At 44.5% G+C, this 20,019-nt stretch overlaps 1 protein-coding gene across 1 annotated transcript in view; it reads left to right on the forward strand.

The window, feature by feature from the left end:
- Positions 1 to 735: 735 nt before the first annotated feature.
- The window catches only part of ITGBL1 (integrin subunit beta like 1), a 136,555-nt gene continuing 117,271 nt past the window's right edge, over positions 736 to 20,019 (forward strand). The window contains exons 1-2 of the mRNA XM_083610793.1: positions 736 to 1,009; positions 3,761 to 3,972. Coding sequence (XP_083466919.1) covers positions 909 to 1,009; positions 3,761 to 3,972 — 313 coding nt within the window. The 5' untranslated portion in view covers positions 736 to 908. The remainder of the gene's footprint in view (positions 1,010 to 3,760; positions 3,973 to 20,019) is intronic.

A 20,019-nucleotide genomic window follows, 5' to 3' on the forward strand; every position in this document is an offset into this window, starting at 1 on the left:
TGTTGGCCTTGCCTGATCTGACAGTGACCTCAGTGTTTCACAGTCATTCCCACACCAGCAAATGCACAATCTGGATCACATTCCGCTTCAAATTTGTTTTGTTTTGTTTTACAGCTCAGCCCCTTCCTTGGAAAAAATGTAAAACATGAACGCAACAAACACACGTTTGCAAATCAGCACACCAAACCTAGAAACATCACTGCCTACAGTTCCCAGTCAAGTGGGTTTGTTGCTGCATAATGTGAAAAACCTACCGAACTCCCTTAACCTTGAGTGGATGGATGAATGTTTTGACAGTGGAGTTGCTGTCAGTTTGATGACCTTGACAGTCTTCCTGCTAGTTTTTGCACACTAATAAGGAAGGGGGGAAGGGAACAGACCAGTTTCATTCTAGCCAGCCTGAAGAATTTAAAGCATTCACCTGAACTCTAACATTACACTCTTGGATACAGTCGGAAAATAATGTGAGCGTTTTCTGCCAAGCCTGACAAGCACACATTTCTCCCCAGTTACTTTTGGTGTGATTATCTCAAAAACTTCCATTAATCAAAGCTCACTCAAGCTTACTTTCCCCCCAAATACTTAGGGTGCCTCTCTTTCGAGAACAAGACCGTTTGCTCGAAACTGTGAACAGGATACTTTATTATGTCAAAATAAACCATCTGGCCGTACAACTGTTTCTAATTACTTCCCTGCCTAGACTGTAAACTTTGGGGTTTGGCACTGGCCTTTCCTTCCAGAATGCTGCCCAAATCCAGCTTCCAGGCAGCTAATCAAAGGCACTTGGTGGAGCACAGGAGGAAGGAGCCAGTTCTGGCCAGCTCGGAACTCTGCAAACCTTCTGGGTCTGTCCGTGTTTCGGACTCCGCTGGAGAACTCTTCATTTACTGCTTCCCTGGGATCTAAGCATGCATACTCAGGGGCTTCTCAGCTTGGTGTCGTTTCTATTCATGTCTTCACTCTTCGTCCTGCTGCCTGTTATTTCGCAAAGTTTCTCCTTGTCCCTGCGGTAAGCTAGGATTTTAAGCTCTGTTGTTGTTGTTTTTCCAGCAATTAGCTTTTAGGGGCCAGGCAACAAGTTGCAAGGAAGAAGCCTTAAAGAGGTATTTCTCTCCCTCTCCCTCCCTTCCCCCCCTCCAACCTGCCGCTCGACTCTTTGTAAAATTTGAGCAAAAGATCAACAGCATATCTGAGTGCAGAAGCAGAGCTGTAGCTGTAATTTGCGTTTTGACATCCACATTTGAGCTTCAGAAGATACATAAGATATCCCAGATCAGATGGGTTAGGCAAAAATGTGTTGTCTCTTTTGAGCATTATCCTGATGAGCACACGTTAGAGCTTCCTGCGATTTACTGACTTTGTTTTTTTCTGGGCTTCATATATTTGCTGGTCAAACTGTATTAATTTGTAGCATGCCGGTGTCACCCCTATTCATGCTCCTTTGCAGGAATCTAGATCTAGCATCCTGGACTAATTTTGCTCGTATCCTAGGAAAACTAATAAGGAGGAGAAAAGGCACAATGGCTATAAATTCCCACAGTGGCTATAAATTCAGATTAAGATGCATAGCAATAGGGGTATAAAGTCTTGCAAATTCCATTGCCTGGGATTTGCATCTTGTCAGCTTGTATTTGAGCCCTGCTGCATTCCACTTTGGACATCATTTGAGATAGCTCAGTTGGTAGAGCATGAGACTCTTAATCTCAGGGTTCTGGGTTTGAGCCTTACCTTGGGCAAAGGATTGCTGCATCGCAGGGGGTTGGAATAGATGACCCTTGGGGTACCTTCCAACTCTACAATTCTATGCTTTGCCGTAATAAATAAAATATTTAACTCCATACTTCTTTAAAAAATAATAATCCAGGAGTCTCTTTGGATGCTCTTCTTTCCTTCTTGAGTAAATAATATACTGTTGAGCTATTGCTTTAAAATGGAACAAGTAAAGATTTGGTATTAGGCTGGTCACAAGGTGTTGGTCATTCCGTGCAATTTGATATCCGGAGGTTTAAAAGGAAACCAACAAGGAAAGAAATGTGTGCCATGTTACATTACTGAAACAGTTCTATAGTTTTATGCCTTTATGTAAACTGCCTGAAATATGGCTTTAATTTTTTTTCAAATGAATAAAGTAAATACTAACATTCTGATGGGGCATATATATGGGTCATGTCACCCGTTGGGTAGAATCCCAGCAGCAATAATTTTGGGGCATTCTGATTGGGAAGGCTGGCAAAGATGGGGAGGGAATGGATGAATTAAAATAATAAGCTCCTCAATATGATTCAGTACCTTTTTCTGGGGGGGGCGGGAACCATCTTCCCATCCAGAACATTAATGTACTGTCAAAAATAGAGATGACACAGGACACCTTGCTGGGCAACCTGCATGAAAGTATTTGCTAGGTTCTCAGGTTTACTTCGGTATTCAGTTATATAGACCACATTCCTATGAGTCAGTGCAAGTACCAACCTTTCCAACTCTTCTTTGCATCTTCACAGCACCCCCAAGAGGAAAGGTACTGTTATTCCTATTTGTGGTTGGAGCAGGAAAACAGAGTAATTCAAGTGTAAGTTGTGTGTGGCTGATAGTGATTTGCCCAAGGGACAGTTCACGATGCCCAACCCTTCTTGCACACAAATGCCGAAGGAAAGAATAGGGGCATGAACAAAGCTACTATCATAGGAAGGCAGCACACATTTCCTTGTTGTTGCTGTATTCCAGGATAACAGAGACAGCAGCTGACTCCCCACCCAAATATCTTGATTCACACTAGCTTTTCTTCATGTAGCTGGTGTTACCTTTGCATAGAGGGCTTGGGGAGTGTGAACCTGCCTGGCAACTATAAAATAAGATTGTGGATGAATCCCCACTCGGTTACGATGCTCGCTGTGGGTAATCTTGGGACAGTCTCAGTTTATGCTTCCTTAGAGGATTGTTGGGATGCAGCTGGCGCTGTGGGTTAAACCACAGAGCCTAGGACTTGCTGATCAGAAGGTCGGCGGTTTGAATCCCCGCGACGGGGTGAGCTCCCGTTGCTCGGTCCCTGCTCCTGCCAACCTAGCAGTTCGAGAGCACGTCCAAGTGCAAGTAGATAAATAGGTACCGCTCCGGCGGGAAGGTAAACGGTGTTTCCGTGCGCTGCTCTGGTTCGCCAGAAGCAGCTTAGTCATGCTGGCCACATGACCCGGAAGCTGTACGCCGGCTCCCTTGGCCAATAAAGCGAGATGAGCGCTGCAACCCCAGAGTCTGCCACGACTGGACCTAATGGTCAGGGGTCCCTTTACCTTTACCTTTAGAGGATTGTTACATGGTCAAATTAAGGATAACCTTTCCCAAGTGCCTAGAGCAAGGCCAGCATGCACATGCAATAAATAAATTCTGTCTAGCAAAGTGTTTTTCTTCTTCATTCGAAATGCAGAAACAAAGTTGTTCCTGAATGCAAGCATTACTGAAAGAGCACTGGGTTCTGTTTCAAGAAAAAGCACACATCTACCATACTGGTGTGAATTTTCGAGCCACAAGTCAATGTTAGTGTGTGGTTTAACAGATTTTAATATCTAGCCACTTAGTCCCATTTTTATTTGGAACCCAAAATAAATGTTTTTCTTAAAACCCAGAAATTGGTTCCCCACCAAGTTTAATTCCAAAATAATCTGTGGGCTGATTGCCGAATGAGTACAACCCAGCAGCACAAGTTTCTACATCATTTGTGTGATTTTGATTTTTTTTTACAACTGGTTGTCTTCTTAATTCCCTGCAGGAATGGTTGGGGAAGGACCTCGCCTTGCCGACTGTCCCTGACCGAGTCAGAGCGCAGGTGTCGAATCCCTGGTGGAAAACTCTGCAGTGGCAGAGGCCAGTGTGACTGTGGGGTCTGCATCTGCCAAGTGACCGAGCCAGGCAAATACTATGGGCCCCTCTGCGAATGTCATGAGTGGGTGTGTGAAACCTACGATGGGGAAACTTGTGCAGGTAAGCAAGTCCCAGCAGCTCACAGAGGTTCACAGTATGCTTCAAATGTGGTCACGACATCTCTGTGGCCATCTGAACTGTTGACGGGTGCTGGCAAATGATAGGACTGGAAGCCTTTACTTTTGGGTTCCTGTATGAGTAGGGAGTTGTGGGAATCTTGGAGGTTCTCCATGTAGGTGGGTGAAGGCAGAAAAACTGAGCTGGTTGTGGCCACTTGGCGATAATGACTTTGGTAGAGCATAGTTACATGGTTAGCACGGTCAGTGATTGAACATTGGTTGACCCACTATGTTTAGGGTTAAGGTAATAAATACTGGTTGATTAGAAGAGTCCTGGTTCTTCTGAGTTTCTAAATAGCTAGAGACCACATAAGACTCCTTCAGTCCGTGTCTAGCTGGTGAATTAGTGTGGTGTAGTGGTTAGAGCAGCCTTCTCCAACTTGGTGTTCCCCATTTGTTTTTGACTACAACTCCCATCATCTGTGGCCATTGGCCATACTGGTTGAGCCTGACTGGATTTGTAAAGCAAAAATATGAAAGGCACCAATTTGCGAAAGGCCGGTTTAGAGTGAGACACTTGCACTGGTAAGACCCATGTTCAAATCCTGACTCCACCATGAATTTCACTGGATGAGGAAGGTGTTCTGAGTTTAAGGGCTGGTTGGAGAACCATGTAGATAACATTGAATTCCTTGGAGGGAGGTGGAATATAAATGCAAAAAATGAATAGCTTTTTGTTGGAGACTGATGTTTATTTATATGCCATGAAGAAAAACCTAACTTGCTGATTTCTGCAACTTCAAAAGCATGAGAAGAGGGTAGGCTTTTTTCTTCTGGTCAATTGGCACTCTTTTTTTGTAAGATGGCAGCATAAGATCAAGCAGATTGGTGGAGTGCAAGTGGGACCAAGAATGAAGGAGACTTTTCCTGTTGGAAGGTGCTTTTTGTATAAGTGGTTCCCCCCAAAAAAGACTTACCATAGGCTGCCCCTAGTCAGGAAGCACATCTTAATACACCCCATACCAGGGGTGGGGAAACATTTCAGCTTCATGAGCTAGATCCTTATAAAGATCTATCACATAAGCCAAATTTGACAGGTGAGCAGGGCCAGCCACCCTGTCAATCAATTGATGTCACAAATGACATTAGGGGGGTTGGTACTTTGAAGTCCCAGAGTTGGGACTTCAAAACTGGTGAAGTAAAGGTAAAGGGACTCCTGACCATTAGGTCCAGTCGTGGCCAACTCTGGGGTTGCGGCGCTCATCTCGCTTTATTGGCTGAGGGAGCCGGCATACAGCTTCCGGGTCATGTGGCCAGCATGACTAAGCCGCTTCTGGCGAACCAGAGCAGCACACAGAAACACCGTTTACCTTCTGCCGGAGCGGTACCTATTTATCTACTTGCACTTTGACGTGCTTTCAAACTGCTAGGTGGGCAGGAGCAGGGACCGAGCAATGGGAGCTCACCCCGTCGTGGGGATTCGAACCACCGACCTTCTGATCGACAAGTCCTAGGCTCTGTGGTTTAACCCACAGCGCCACCCGCGTCCCATTCAAAACTGGTAGCAGGCAGCAAAGCACTGCTAAAGGGGTGTTTCCCCTCCCTTCCTTTTGAAACTGAGCAGGTTCAGGGTGTGCAAGACAGCTTTCTCATGCATCTCAGCCAATCGAGATCACCCTTCTGCTTGAAACAGGGTGCAATGAGTCCATGCCCAAAGCTAACATCACCAGCCAAATTGGACACCCTGGCAGGCCTAAAAATAGCCAGTGAGCTGGAAGTTTCCCCTCCCTATATAGGCTATCCCACAGCTTGAGGAGTTTCTCAGCTTTATTACAAGGACACCTCCCTTCAGCCTAGCTCTAGCAAATCTTGTGAAATATCCTTAGAACACAAAGGGGTAGCTCTAACAACTGTGCAGCCTTTTGTGGCAGCTTCCCTTTTAAGGCAACGAAACCAAATGCCCAAGTATAAAGGAGATGCTTGTTTGGGGTATGGGGAAGGGAGAAGAAAAGGGAAGGTACAAAATCACACACGTAGGCTTGAAATCAAAAAGTCAATCTAGCTTAGCTAGTTACATGGGTTTCATAAGATGTGCAAAACAGAGGTTCTGAGAGAGAGCAAAGATATATATATAGTTTTATTTGAATGCTGCCTCTTCATAGCCAAAATCATGCTCAAGACTGCTTACAACATGAAAAAACACATAATTACAAACATAATGAAATCAATCATGAGCAATAAATAAAGCATCAAAAGTACACAACCAAACTGAACAATTTCCACATAAATCATAATAAGATATAAAATAAAATAAAATAAAAATACCCAAAAGTAGTATCAATAACAGCAGTAACCCTCCCCCACCAGCAATACCCCAGCCCAAGAGTTTTTTTTCAGCCACCTCAGCTTTTATAGCTGGAGTCAGTCAAGGCCCTGCCCTCCAGGACTAGTGGGGAAAGGCGTGCCAGGACTCACAGCCAAGATTGGCTCTGGCTTTTTCAGCAGCCTCAGCTTTTGTAGCTGGAGTCAGTCAGCATATTTCACATCCTCTTCTGGTTGCCAAGGGTCTTTCTGGTTTGTGGTCTGAACTGTTAAATACTGCATTTCCCTTTTTTGGAGTCTGTAGATAAGTCCATGGCAGTTTTGGGTGCTGAACCAACTACTGAGTGCCATGAAGTTTGTGCCCTCCACATGTTGTGTGTGGACTTCATCATCCATGCTGAATGCCGTGGGCACCACTCCCTGCGCACGCACGCACACACCGATTCCATGTATACATTGCATGAAACAGGCCCTAGTCATACTAATCTTTGATTTAATTCCATCCTCTCTGTGTAAATCTTCTTTAGTGCCCACTGTGCATTAAGGCTTCAGTTCTGACACTAGATTCTAGAACATGGTGTCTGCTTGGGCTGCAATCCTCCACTTGTTTACTAGGGAGTAAATTGGGTTGAATCCAGAGCACAGTATGAGCAAACATGCGTAAGTCTGAGCTGCACAAGAGCCTCAGACTTGATGTGAATTGAAACAGTTGTAAGGCATGATCACAATGTTAGTATTTTCAGCTGTCTGTTTTAATTGCTCACATTCTGTTGTTAGGGTTAAGAGTTTTTAAATAGCTCAATAACATGGGAACAGAGGAAAAACTGCAGTCTTCTCATTTGTCAAAGGACTAGGGACTGTTCGCTGGTGCTTTTTCACATCGCATCCTCTCTGAATATTTGTACCGGTTCCATGTAACGTGTCAACTTTTCGGGCCAGACACCACAATTAGGTCAAAGCAAATGTTACAGAGAGTGCCATTAGTAACAAATGCATTCCAGCAATGTGCTTGGCAAATTTCATAGGAAAAGAAATAGCAACTTATTTTAACAGCAACGTTGTTAAGAATAATAAGTCCAATAATAACAAACCCCTATAATGTGAATGCTTTTTAAAAAGAGAAATTAGTACTTGGCCCCCTTTTGCCTGCTGCATCATACAGAAATGTTTAATGTGCTCACATAGAACACTGCTGCTAAGGATAGAATACATGGACCCAAAATGTCATGCACATCGGACTTAGGTCTGCGCTGCACTTTCAATTTCAAGAAGATTTTCGGTGCAAGAGTTCTGCTTTCAAGGAAGCTGCTTTTGACGGGTGCTAAACACAATGGAAACCAAGTGTAATTCTACATTTTCTTGTGGATGTTTGAAACTGTTTGCTGCCACTGAATTGACTTTTTTTGTTGCTGACGCTGCTGTTATCTCACCGTGAATGACCCCAGCCAGTCAGGGATCACATAATGGATATGATGACATCACAGGTTCACTTAAGGCTTGATGACAGTGAGAGCAAATAGAGTTGCATATCCCTTGCTCCGTTAGATATTGCTGAGGCGTGTATATGTGTGCAAAATATCAGGCTGATGTTCCCGGTTTTGCTTGGTGTGCTGCAATGCCTTCTACTTTCTGTAGAAGCTGAAGCTGAAAGTATCAGTATTTTTTCTGAAGCCTAACTTCCCTAAAGTTTTAACAATACTGACTTTTCCACCATAATAATTACTGAGTTCAGTGAGAGAAGAAGAATCTGGATCAACTGCTTTTAAACTGCTTTCCCCAAACTGCAATGCTTCATGGGCCAAGTATTCTCCATAAAGGGGTCAATTTACCCTCATAAGAATTAGCATGGAGGTGGGGTCATTAAGATGCCAAACACCATATCTGAATAGTGGCAGGTAAGATTATCCTATATAAAACCTGCCATTCTTACTAGGCAGCTTCACCAACTTGAGACCACCAGACATGCTTGATGGTCCAACAGTGTATCAATAAACCTCCTTGTTTTATGACTTTGAGGACTGCAAAAACAATAGTGTGAGCTGCATTCAGGCTGCTGGGTCACAAATTCTTCATGCTTACAGTGAGACAGAAACAAAAAGGGTTGATACAGGTGGGGATCAAGAATAATTACGGTGATATACACAGTCAGTTAACGTCAGTTTTATAATAATAATAATAATAATTTATTATTTGTACCCCGCCCATCTGGCTGGGTTTCCCCAGCCACTCTGGGCGGCTTCCATAGAAAACCAAAAATACACTAAAATATCACAGATTAAAAACTTCCCTGAACAGGGCTGCCTTAAGATGTCTTCTGAATGTCAGGTAGTTATTTATCGCTTTGACATCCGATGGGAGGGCGTTCCACAGGGCAGGCGCCACTACCGAGAAGGCCCTCTGCCTGGTTCCCTGTAGCTTTGCTTCTCGTTTTGAGTCATACTGTATATTAGTCCTTGCTTCTATCATGTTTGGAAATCTGCTATAGGTAGAGCTGTTTTGGGCATGATATTTATGTTGACTGAGGATAAACTGCCATCTTATTTTTCATTCTTATTACAGTACGTGGAAACAGTCTCATTTTGTTTCTTATTGTGCTGTTCAGTTTAATGAAGACTTTTCAGTTAATCTTTGCTTTGAGATTAATGCTGGTCCTGGGAAGGTTAAATGAAAATGAATCCAAAAGGTGGCTTATAGTTCAAACGCAGGGTATCTGTCGATAATAAAACAGATTGCAGCAGTCGTGTCTTGAGGAAAGCAAGGCAGAAATGTTTTTTTTTATTCTTGTAAGTACCATTTCCCAAGTGTGTGTGTCTGATATATATATGACATGACTCTGGCATGAGGCATCCAGCATGTGTGAAGAGGTCTGTGTGAATCTGAACTTATGATATGGTTTACCTTTGTAGATTGTGGCATGAGTGTAAGAGTGACATAACTCCCAATATGACAGGAGGACCTCCATGATGAACTTTGGTGACCCTGGAACTTCTAGTCTCCTGAAAGCCACTCAGGCATATCCTGAGTTCACCCACATCTGACCTAAAGATTAGTTGCTAAGTACAGGATACTCAACTCCTTAATGGGAGCCATCCGCACAATGGTAGGGTGATTTGAGGGCAAATAGCAGGAGGACAAAAGCAATGACCAACCTACACAGCATCTTAAAAAGCAGAGACATCACCTTGCCAACAAAGATCCGTATAGTTAAAGCTATGGTTTTCCCAGTAGTGATGTATGGAAGTGAGAGCTGGACCATAAAGAAGGCTGATCGCCGAAGAAATGATGCTTTTGAATTATGGTGCTGGAGGAGACTCTTGAGAGTCCCATGGACTGCAAGAAGATCAAACCTATCCATTCTGAAGGAAATCAGCCCTGAGTACTCATTGGAAGGACGGATCCTGAAGCTGAGGCTCCAATACTTTGGCCACCTCATGAGAAGAGAAGACTCCCTGGAAAAGACCCTGATGTTGGGAAAGATGGAGGGCACAAGGAGAAGGGGACGACAGAAGACGAGATGGTTGGATAGTGTTCTTGAAGCTACCAGCATGAATTTGACCAAATTGCAGGAGGCAGTGGAAGACAGGAGTGCCTGGCGTGCTCTGGTCCATGGGGTCATGAAGAGTCGGACATGACTAAACGACTAAACAACAACAACAGCAGCAGCAGGAGGAGATGGCCTGGTTCAGTTAATCCACTCACTATCACAAGTCTTTCACCCTTTCATTAAGCAAACAGGGTGGCCAGTTTTCAGTCCTTTTCTCTTTAGGACGGGCAAGGTGAGAAATGGGCAGGAACTCTGAGTTCTCTCATCTTAAACCCCTCCTTTCCCTACTAGGAGGGATTAGCTAGGATTATTATTTAAACCCCAGACTTTCCCATAGCTCTCCTTGCTCCAATAGAACAACCCAGGACTCAGCAGACTTATGCTTTGCTTTAAGGAAAGGTATATCCGCCCCACCCTTTCTCCACTTCTAGTTTTGGTTTATGGCAAAATTGTAATGCCCACATTTCTGTAGGCCTTTAAAAATAGTTAGGGAATCTTCTACTCTTTTAAAAGTTGTTAGGGAATCTTTTATTCTTTAATCAAGTTTTGAACGTATTGTAGAATTTGCTACCTGTCTAGATTGCTACTTTGCTGTCATATACAGTTGAGCGGACACAGAATCGCAGCTCCACTTTCCTTTTGTGCTTTACCTGCTGATTGCAGCATTTGGGCTTGATGAGGCAGGTGACTCTCACCTGTTCCAAGCCTCCTTCAGCTGAAGAATCACAGACCACTCACACCTGGCCAGCTAGTTTGCTGGGCTGTGAACCTTTGCCTCTCCTGGTGCTCCCTTTGCCTCAGAGCCTGGCATGTTTGTGGAGACAGGGGTGCCTCTGGCTCCGGTGATGGGTCCTCATGCTGTGGCATTGGCCTCCATCCCCTCACCATCCTCCATCACCCTGTGAGTACTTCCTTACCCATTCCCTGTTTGCTCCAGCCCTGGCTACACCCCTGGTTCATGGCAGCAATTATGTGTTAAAGGCGTCATGCAAATGCCTCTGATTATGTGCTTGAAGGCCTTTGCAGTAGCTCTGTGGGATAAGTTGACACAAAAGTGGCTTTGTTGTGCCCTATGTCAGTGATGTGGCACCAAGCTAGCGGGTAAACTGAGGACGTCTGTTCCCCGAAACTCTGTGTTACGTATCGGGTGGGAGGGAAGGGAGATGAGATCTGGTGCTTTAGATGTTTTGACAATGAAAGGGAGTCATAAAGTGGGATGTGGTTTTCCATTCTGCTGTCACGTCAGGTTTGTCTATCCGGAGTAATGTGACTGACTCCTTCCGCCCATATGTCTTGCTAAATCACACCAACAGCTCAAATAAACTGTGACAGGTAGGGTCAGAGACCTTCTCCTCTCTAGCTCTCTCTATTCTGATGACTTCTGGATATTAGCAGTAGTAGCATCTGGTACATAATTAAGCAGGGCTTTCAGGAGTGGCTTTGGTTTATGTCACAGCTTCATAATGGAAGTTGGCAGTTGGATGTCAAAGTCAAAGTCTTCCCCCGGCTGTACATATCATTAGACTGGTGTAGTTCAGGCACTCCACTTCCTGGAGTCAATGGCACACCGTGAGACACATTGCATCAGACCAGTTTTGATGCCTCCACACTTAGGGGATGGAGATATAGCAATGTGGGAGGATGTCCATCAGTGAGAGGATGTTCTCAACTGGAGAAAGCAGATGGGGAGAAATTAACCCTCATTGCCTCATAATACTAGAGCTTTGGATCATCCAATGAAGTTGACTGCTGGGAGATCCAGGACAGACAAAAGGCAATGCTTCTTCATACTGTTGTCTAGTTTGTACATAACCTTGCCTAGGCAGGAACATGGGAGCATGAGGGTACTCATAGGAAAAAAATTGCATCTTCTTCCTCATTACCCAGAACTGAGACGTGGTTTAGTTGAGAGTTCTGTTCAAATCAGGACTTGTGGTTTATTTTCCACAGACAAACCATCACTGTCAACCAAGAACAGATCTTGGCTACAGCTTATGGTTCTCTTATGGAATGAGTCAATCTATGAAATCAAATTTAGACGTTAGCAGTAAGGGAAATCGTGGCTTAGTCACCAGTAAGACTAGAGGAGGAGCAAAGCAGACGTGATCTTTCCAGGGGGGTTCTGAACGCTTACACATTTACACTTAGCTATGCACAGCATTCCTGCCAACCTAGCAGTTCGGAAGCATGTCAAAGTGCAAGTAGATAAATAGGTACCGCTCTGGCGGGAAGGTAAATGGCGTTTCCGTGCGCTGCTCTGGTTCGCCAGAAGCGGGTTAGTCATGCTGGCCACATGACCCGGAAGCTGTACGCTGGCTCCCTCGGCCAATAAAGCGAGATGAGTGCCGCAACCCCAGAGTCGGCCATGACTGGACCTAATGGTCAGGGGTCCCTTTACCTTTTATGCACAGCATAGCTTACATGGCCCAACATGCAATCTGGGCCTGTGCATAATTAAACTACAGTGGTACCTCGGGTTAAGTACTTAATTTGTTCCAGAGGTCCGTTCTTAACATGAAACTGTTCTTAACCTGAAGCACCACTTTAGCTAACGGGGCCTCCTGCTGCCACTGCGCTGCCGGAGCATGATTTCTGTTCTCATCCTGAAGCAGAGTTCTTAACCCGAGGTACTATTTCTGGGTTAGCAGAATCTATAACCTGAAGCGTATGTAACCTGAAGCATATGAAACCTGAGGTACCACTGTATGGACTTTACTACCATGAGATATATTGATGGCCACCAACTTTGGGTGGCTTTAAAAGGGGATTAGGCAAAATCACGGAGATTTAAGGCTATTGCTGGCGACTGCTTCTTCCGGCTATGTCCCACCTCCAGTATGAAAGGCAGTTGCTGGGGAACACAAACAGGAGAGTGCTGTTGTGCAGGTGTCTTCCTTGTGGGTTTCCCATAAACATCTGCTTGGCCATTGTGGGAAACAGGACACTGTACTAGATAAGCCTTTGATCTGATCTTGCAGGATTCTTATGTTCTTTGTTGAAATGCCTGAACATATACGGTGCAGTACATAATGTTCCTTGGGAAAGGAAAATGTACAAGTGCCGTGAGAGTTTCTTTGTTAAGCCTTTGGATGAAATCTAAATCTGGTTGTTGAGTTGGAATGAAATGGCTGAAATGTATAAGCCTATAAATAATATTAGCATTCTTTATGTGCCCCTGGGGAAGGGGCTCTTGGGCAGGCAGCTCCCACCACTCCCCCTCACCCAGCCAGTCCCTGACATCAGGCCACTATCTGGAGAACAGAGTGGGGCCTCCCCCCCCCCCCATGGCGAAACCAGCCTCATCATTTCAGTTTACATCACAAACTCTTTCAAACACCCTTCCTTGCTGCTTCTCAAAGAATTGAAATATTTGCTAGCTGGCAAATGTGTGAAAACTACTCCGGCAGGTGTTAAGGAAACCTAGAGTACAGGTTGCCGAAGCAAATGCTGTTCTAAGTTTATGTTTGTTATGAATGAGATGGTTATGTAAATAATTTTTCACTTTGCAGATACAGCCTGTGGCCTGGCTGTGGTGTAACCATGGGTCTTCTGCAGTTGCAAAATGTAGTAACATATTTATTTATTTATTAAAAAAAAACCACACACACACATTCAGATTTGTAAATACTTCTCATAGGTTTGTGAATAGGCTTGGTTCTTGGATCTATTTTTAATTATATATCATTTTTGCCAACTTATATGTTACAGTGGTACCTCGGGTTACATACGCTTCAGGTTACAGACTCCGCTAACCCAGAAATATTACCTCGGGTTAAGAACTTTGCTTTGGGATGAGAACAGAAATCGTGCCCCGGGAGCACAGCGGCAGCAGGAGGCCCCATTAGCTAAAGTGGTGCTTCAGGTTAAGAACAGTTTCAGGTTAAGAACGGACCTCCGGAACGTATTAAGTACTTAACCTGAGGTACTGTGGCCTGGCTGTGGTGTAACCATGGGTCTTCTGCAGTTGCAAAATGTAGTAACATATTTATTTTAAAAAAACACACACACATTCAGATTTGTAAATACTTCTCATAGGTTTGTGAATAGGCTTGGTTCTTGGATCTATTTTTAATTATATATCATTTTTGTCAACTTCTATGTTACAGTGGTACCTCGGGTTACATACGCTTCAGGTTACAGACTCCGCTAACCCAGAAATATTACCTCGGGTTAAGAACTTTGCTTTGGGATGAGAACAGAAATCGTGCCCCGGGAGCACAGCGGCAGCAGGAGGCCCCATTAGCTAAAGTGGTGCTTCAGGTTAAGAACAGTTTCAGGTTAAGAACGGACCTCCGGAACATATTAAGTACTTAACCTGAGGTACTTTGCATGTTGGCTTCACAACAGCTATGGGTAGAACACCACTATGGAGGAGCATGGTGTCTGTAAAAAGGTATTTATATGAAACATTGATCTGATCAATTGAGGGGGGCTGATATTAATGTGTTCATTGATTCTAGGCACACAAAAAGTCCTTCTTAAAACAAAACAAAAAGAAAAACGAGCTTAGCTTTCCCTTCTTTGGTCCTCCTTTAGTTGCTTGTGTTTCATGTCCCTGGGGATTATGATAACATTTGCTGTCCTACCATAAGTGGCGAGGAATATTGCTGTGCTTGCTTCGTTTTCTAAGTGGTTGGTAAATGAAACAGGATGCCAAATAGGGCGGTGTTAGAAATGTAATTTGGAGGCCTGTTTCTGGAATAAAAATAAATAAATCATAGTTGTTGCCATGGAATCCGATAAAACATTTTTAACCTTTTGAATAATGAATTGTGGTCCCCAGGGTCTCTGGGACAGTAATGCAAGGCTTCCAAGAAAGCCATTGACAATAATTGTTTGAATGCAATGTTGCTTTTGTGGCCCGTATTCCCAGATGTGCCTGAAGGCAGGCTTCTAGATGGGAGGAAAGAAGCACGAGATGAGGAAAGAGGAGAGAAATTGAGAACGTAAACTAGACAGCAGATATGTCGCTTACAAAAACCTGCAAATAGTAGCAGATGGCATGGTCAGGTGGAGGTGTTTACCTGGCCTTCCCACAGGTGAGCGAGTCTCCTTTGTGCGGTGAGTGGGGAGAGGGGATGGTGGTGCAGTGCAAACGTACCAGCAGGAGCAGCAGATTGGCTCTGTCAGTGCATTTGCACTACACCAACCTAACTACCCCCTCCCGCTCCCGGTAGGCAGCAGCAGCCCACCCCATCAAAATGCCCACTGCTGCCTGTAAAGTTGATCTATATTGCATCTTTTACTACTTAAAGAAATACTATGAAGAGAACATTACTGGTGGGGGAATCTGGTGGGTTTTTTATGGTATAATCGGCAACATTCCACTGACACAATAATAGTGCTTTAGTACTGGATCTTTGATAGAACGTTCAAACATCATTCTGCTTTATTACTTTATTTATTTATTTTAAAAATTTCTATACCGCTTTATATTTTTAATAAAAATCTCAAAGCGGTTCACAGCATATTGAATCAATAAATTGTTCTGCAATACTTCCCCAGCGTACAACGTTATTGCTGCCTTCATTGTAGCGAAGCAAACCTAAGGCAATAAACCAAAACCAGAATGTTTGTGGTGTGAACAGGTACAAGATTTCTGCAGCAAGCTATGGGACATGAACCAAATGGAAATGAAGCAATAATTCTATCCCAAAACCTTTGCAGGAACAAACCGTATTGAAAGCAGGATTGTGCATAACTGCCCTGGTTCCATCACAAGCACAAATAATCACCAGTGCTCATCTGGAGTGGCCCTTGATTTTATCTGGACCTACTGAGGCTGCTTCTCCAAAACAGTATTGCTGAAACTGAAGAGCTAGAGAGAGAGATAATTTACATTTTTATGAATTAACTTTTGCAGTATCTGTCATATCAATGCTTGAATGATGGACTGTAGTAGCAGGTTGCCTCCCTTTTTTTACAGACTCCCTAGCTGCTATTCTGAAGGTTATGGGGGTAAAATAATTCAAACACTGGTTCATACCCCAGTTAGTCAATTAGCATATGTTGTCTGTTTTATAGGCCAAAATATATGACACAGTCATACCTGTGGTCAGATCCCCTGCATTTTTAAAGAAAATTGTAAATGAAGTCACAAACTACCTAGTTCTGATTAGGGCTGTGGCCACGAAGGCAGGTATTTTTGTCTCTTTCCCCAACCCCATCACATTCTCTGTCCAAATTGTCCTTGGAACTGTTTGCTCCATGGTTGAGGAAAATGGATACTTGCCCTGCCGTTGCTTTTGTGCTATCCTTCATGGGGCAAAAAGAAAGTCCAGGGGGGCAGCTATAAACAGGAATGTGATGTTAACATATGAGAGTTCTGGAGGTGAAATAGTTAAACAGGTTACCCAATCAGAACCTAGGGGGTGGAGTCAGAGGGACTATAAAACCAGTTCTGGGCGGGGCGAAGGGAGGAGTTTTTTGGGAGTTGGGAGGAGTGGGAGTGAATTGGGATAGAGTCTGTGCGCAGGTTGAGTTAGTGTAGCGAAATAAGCTGAGTCAGGAACAGTTAGGAACTATGAAGACAGGTAAATATCTGAGAGGTGGTTTAGTGAGTGAGAGCAGGTAGCGGAAGTTATAGGTCTGGGTAGGCAACCCATGATTGTAATGGACCGATACCGTTTATGAAACCACACGCTTGTTAAACTGCAATAAATAAACAGAAGTTTATATTCCAGTTTAACCCTGATTGGACTCAGTATTGTACCAGGTAGGGCCTGGGTGGTGGCAGCGAGAAATAAAGTGGTGGCACAGGGATCAATAGACGGTGAAATGTCCAGGGACCCTGTGTGATCACCAGAAGGAAGATAGCATGCAATGGGCAGGGCGAGTTCCATTGGATCTGCATTTATCGTGCGTGTGTGTGTGTGTGTCTGTGTGTGTCTGTGTCTGTGTGTCTGCAGTTTGTACATGTAACATGCCAAGTCCACTTGCCTGTAGTTGAGAGATAAGCTACTCAGGCAGCAGCCAGTTTTCTGGCACAATAATCTGCAGGGCTGCCAGTCAGTCAATTAAAGTTTTCAGTTACCTAAGGTTGGTGTGTCCTTACCTTATGAGTGCTGTTGCCTGATAAAGCAAATAATGAAGATGACGTTAAAACGATCTGTTTCTTGATGGACAAGGGAAACTATAGCAATAACTCTGGACCCATTTCGCACTGGATATTAGCTATATACAGGCATTCAACCTGATCATAGTCTAATAGTGTGTGTGTATGTGTGTGTGTTGTGGGGGGGGGGGAACTAGTGTGTGCATGCTGATTCCAACCCCAATGCTGAGTGTGCTCCTCCTTCCTTGCTTTAGCTGAACCATGTTTAGAAGTCTCCTTCATGCCTCTGTTCTGCAAAGGTTGACAGAAGAAGGGGGCACCTTGCATCTTGTGGGGACATTGGGAGGGAGGCTAGCACTTGCCCAGCCCCCTGCACACACTTAACCACTTCTTGATCAGACTGGATAATCGGGCTCTTGTAAGGTGTGGAAAGGGACGCGGTTGGCGCTGTGGGTTAAACCACAGAGCCTAGGACTTGCTGATCAGAAGGTCGGCGGTTCGAATCCCCGCGACGGGGTGAGCTCCCGTTGCTCGGTCCCTGCTCCTGTCAACCTAGAAGTTCGAAAGCACGTCAAAGTGCAAGTAGATAAATAGGTACCACTCCGGTGGGAAGGTAAACTGTGTTTCTGTGCGCTGCTCTGGTTTGCCAGAAGTGGCTTAGTCATGCTGACCACATGACCCGGAAGCTGTACGCCGGCTCCCTCGGCCAATAAAGCGAGATGAGCGTCGCAACCCCAGAGTCGGTCATGACTGGACCTAACGGTCAGGGGTCCCTTTACCTTTACTTTAAGCAAGAAGCAATGAATGATATCCAGCATCAAGCAGCCAGGCTTCTTTTTCCTTTCCTGCTCCTGGGACAACACTATTCTGGTTGGTCACCTAATCTTCTGGGATAGATTATGTGGGGGGCTGCGGGCAGGGCAGGGGATCCATTCTGCCAATGGTCCCCATTCCAACGAAGAAAGTCCTTTCTTCACGTATCTCAGCTATGGCAACTGTTCTTTATCTCAGTGTAGAAGTCATGATGAAGGCAAAAGCTGACAGCTATAGTATTGTCAGGATTTTAGATGAATTGAGAAAACATGCAGTGTTGGCAAGTATAGCTCCAGTGCCGGGATCTGGGGCAATGAGCCAGATACTGTTTGTACAAGGAGGTCAGTAGGACAAAAGGTTAAAGAAATACAGTGCCCTTTGTGGAGGGAAAAAAAATTCACTCTCGGCACATTTTTGTATGAAATGCCTGAAACTGGTGGTTTTTGAAAGTGAACTCTGAGTTTCTGAAGCAGCAAGACTTTTATGCAATAGTAAGCTTCATTCTACAACACCCATTGCAAACTCAGCCATGAAGATTTTTCTAGACCCATTTTCCCTTTCACTGTCCTCCTTGCAACTTTCCTGACATATTTAATAGTGCATAAGACAAGCGCCTAGTTGGGATATATCAATGGTTTCTTGCCTATATTTAGAGCTCAGCCAATCAGAAATAGGGGAACAAACCATCATTTTAATGCAGAATTTCAGACACCCATCATGAGCCCTTATGATAGGTTGTCCTCTAAACATATTACAACCCTTATACTTTTCATCACAACCACCTTTTATGTTTGCCCTGTGCAAAATAGTTTTTGAATAAATTATCCTGCAGAGTACTATTAAAATGGCAGGTTGCTCTTTGAAAATTATGCATGTAACTTCTAAAAATAATATGCAAAAGGTTAGTAGCAAAAAAATAAGAGAATGTCATCATCAGGCTTAAAACTCTTGCTTTTGTTTAGCTGAGAGGTGATGTGGGACCAATTCCACCAGTTCAGTTGTGAAATTTGTGACAGAAGGTAGTGCAGTTCTATTTAATAATATCTACTATATATTTTGGTTGTGTGTCTCTTTGCTATGCATTTGAGCACCTCTTAAGATACTGTAACTGTCAGGGAGAGGCAAACGGGAAAAGATGAAAGGACAGAAACCAGCAGTTATAGGGAGCCTAGAGAGATTATCAGCAGCGTGTCGTCAGACAGTCAGTCTGACGAAGAGGAGGAGGAGTGTGAGCCTGGGACTAGTCATGCTGTACACAGAGGAAATAAGGGGAGGAGTTTTCGCAGATTTGCCTGCTGGGTAAAGAAAAGAAGGAAGTAACATTAGTGGGAGCAACTGCGCACAAGGGGAAGGAGGTTAATGGAAACGCTGGAGATGTACGTTTGAACTTTGTCAAATAAATCAAGTGTTTGGAACTGGCTGGGAGCCCGGAGTCTTATCTATGGCCAGCTGGACAGCACTAAGCCTCTGACAGTAACAAAATTTTGCATGATGATTTCTGGTATCATGGAGCAGGTTTTCATCTGTGTTTGGATACAGTTTACAAATGGAACACACTCAACAGGAAGCGGAGCATGTTCAGCTTCCAAGGCAAAGTTCACAAACCAGAACACCTACTTCCGGGTTTGCAGCATTTTATTTCCAAGTTGTTCATAAACTAAGCTGTTCTAAAACCAAGGTACCACTGTACTAGTAGTCCAGCAGATTCATGCAAGGCTTAAACAGTCAACAAGTGGAATGGCACATAGGTCCTCGTGTTAGTTTGTCGTCCCAAGCACATTGTAAGGAGAGACAGGAAGGGGAGCGCATTATGCATCCTACTGCAATTGCTTTAGTGATTTTTCAGACTCTGACATGTAATTTCCTGCTGCTTGCTGCTGCAGCCTCCATTTATGCAGCATACCGATATTGTCCAAAATGCTTGGTTCTTGATCTGCTAGTGGCTTTTGATGCTGTTGACTACAGTATCCTCCTGGACTGGCTCTGTGGGTTGGGTATTGAGGGCAGTGTTTTACAGTGGCTCCATTCCGGACTTCCGGAGGCGGCGCCATCGGCAATGGCGGATTCCCTCTAGTCTGGAGGGAGAAGCTCCGCGGAAATCGGGTCTTGCCGCTACGGCGAAGCGGGGACCCCTTCGGAAATCACAGGCGGGTGAAGCCTGTGACCGTGGGACTTGGCGGGCACCTTCAGCGCCCCCCCAAATCGCGAGGGAACCCCGCGAGGGGTTCCGGAGCACAGCGGGGAGATTGGTGCGGTGCTGAGAGTCAATTGCTCTTTCCGTGGAGTGAAGCCGCGCAGCTGTTGCCGGAGAGCGC

Source organism: Podarcis filfolensis (assembly GCF_964270895.1).
Source record: "Podarcis filfolensis genome assembly, chromosome: 4".
In the NCBI taxonomy this organism is placed as follows: Eukaryota; Metazoa; Chordata; class Lepidosauria; order Squamata; family Lacertidae; genus Podarcis; species Podarcis filfolensis.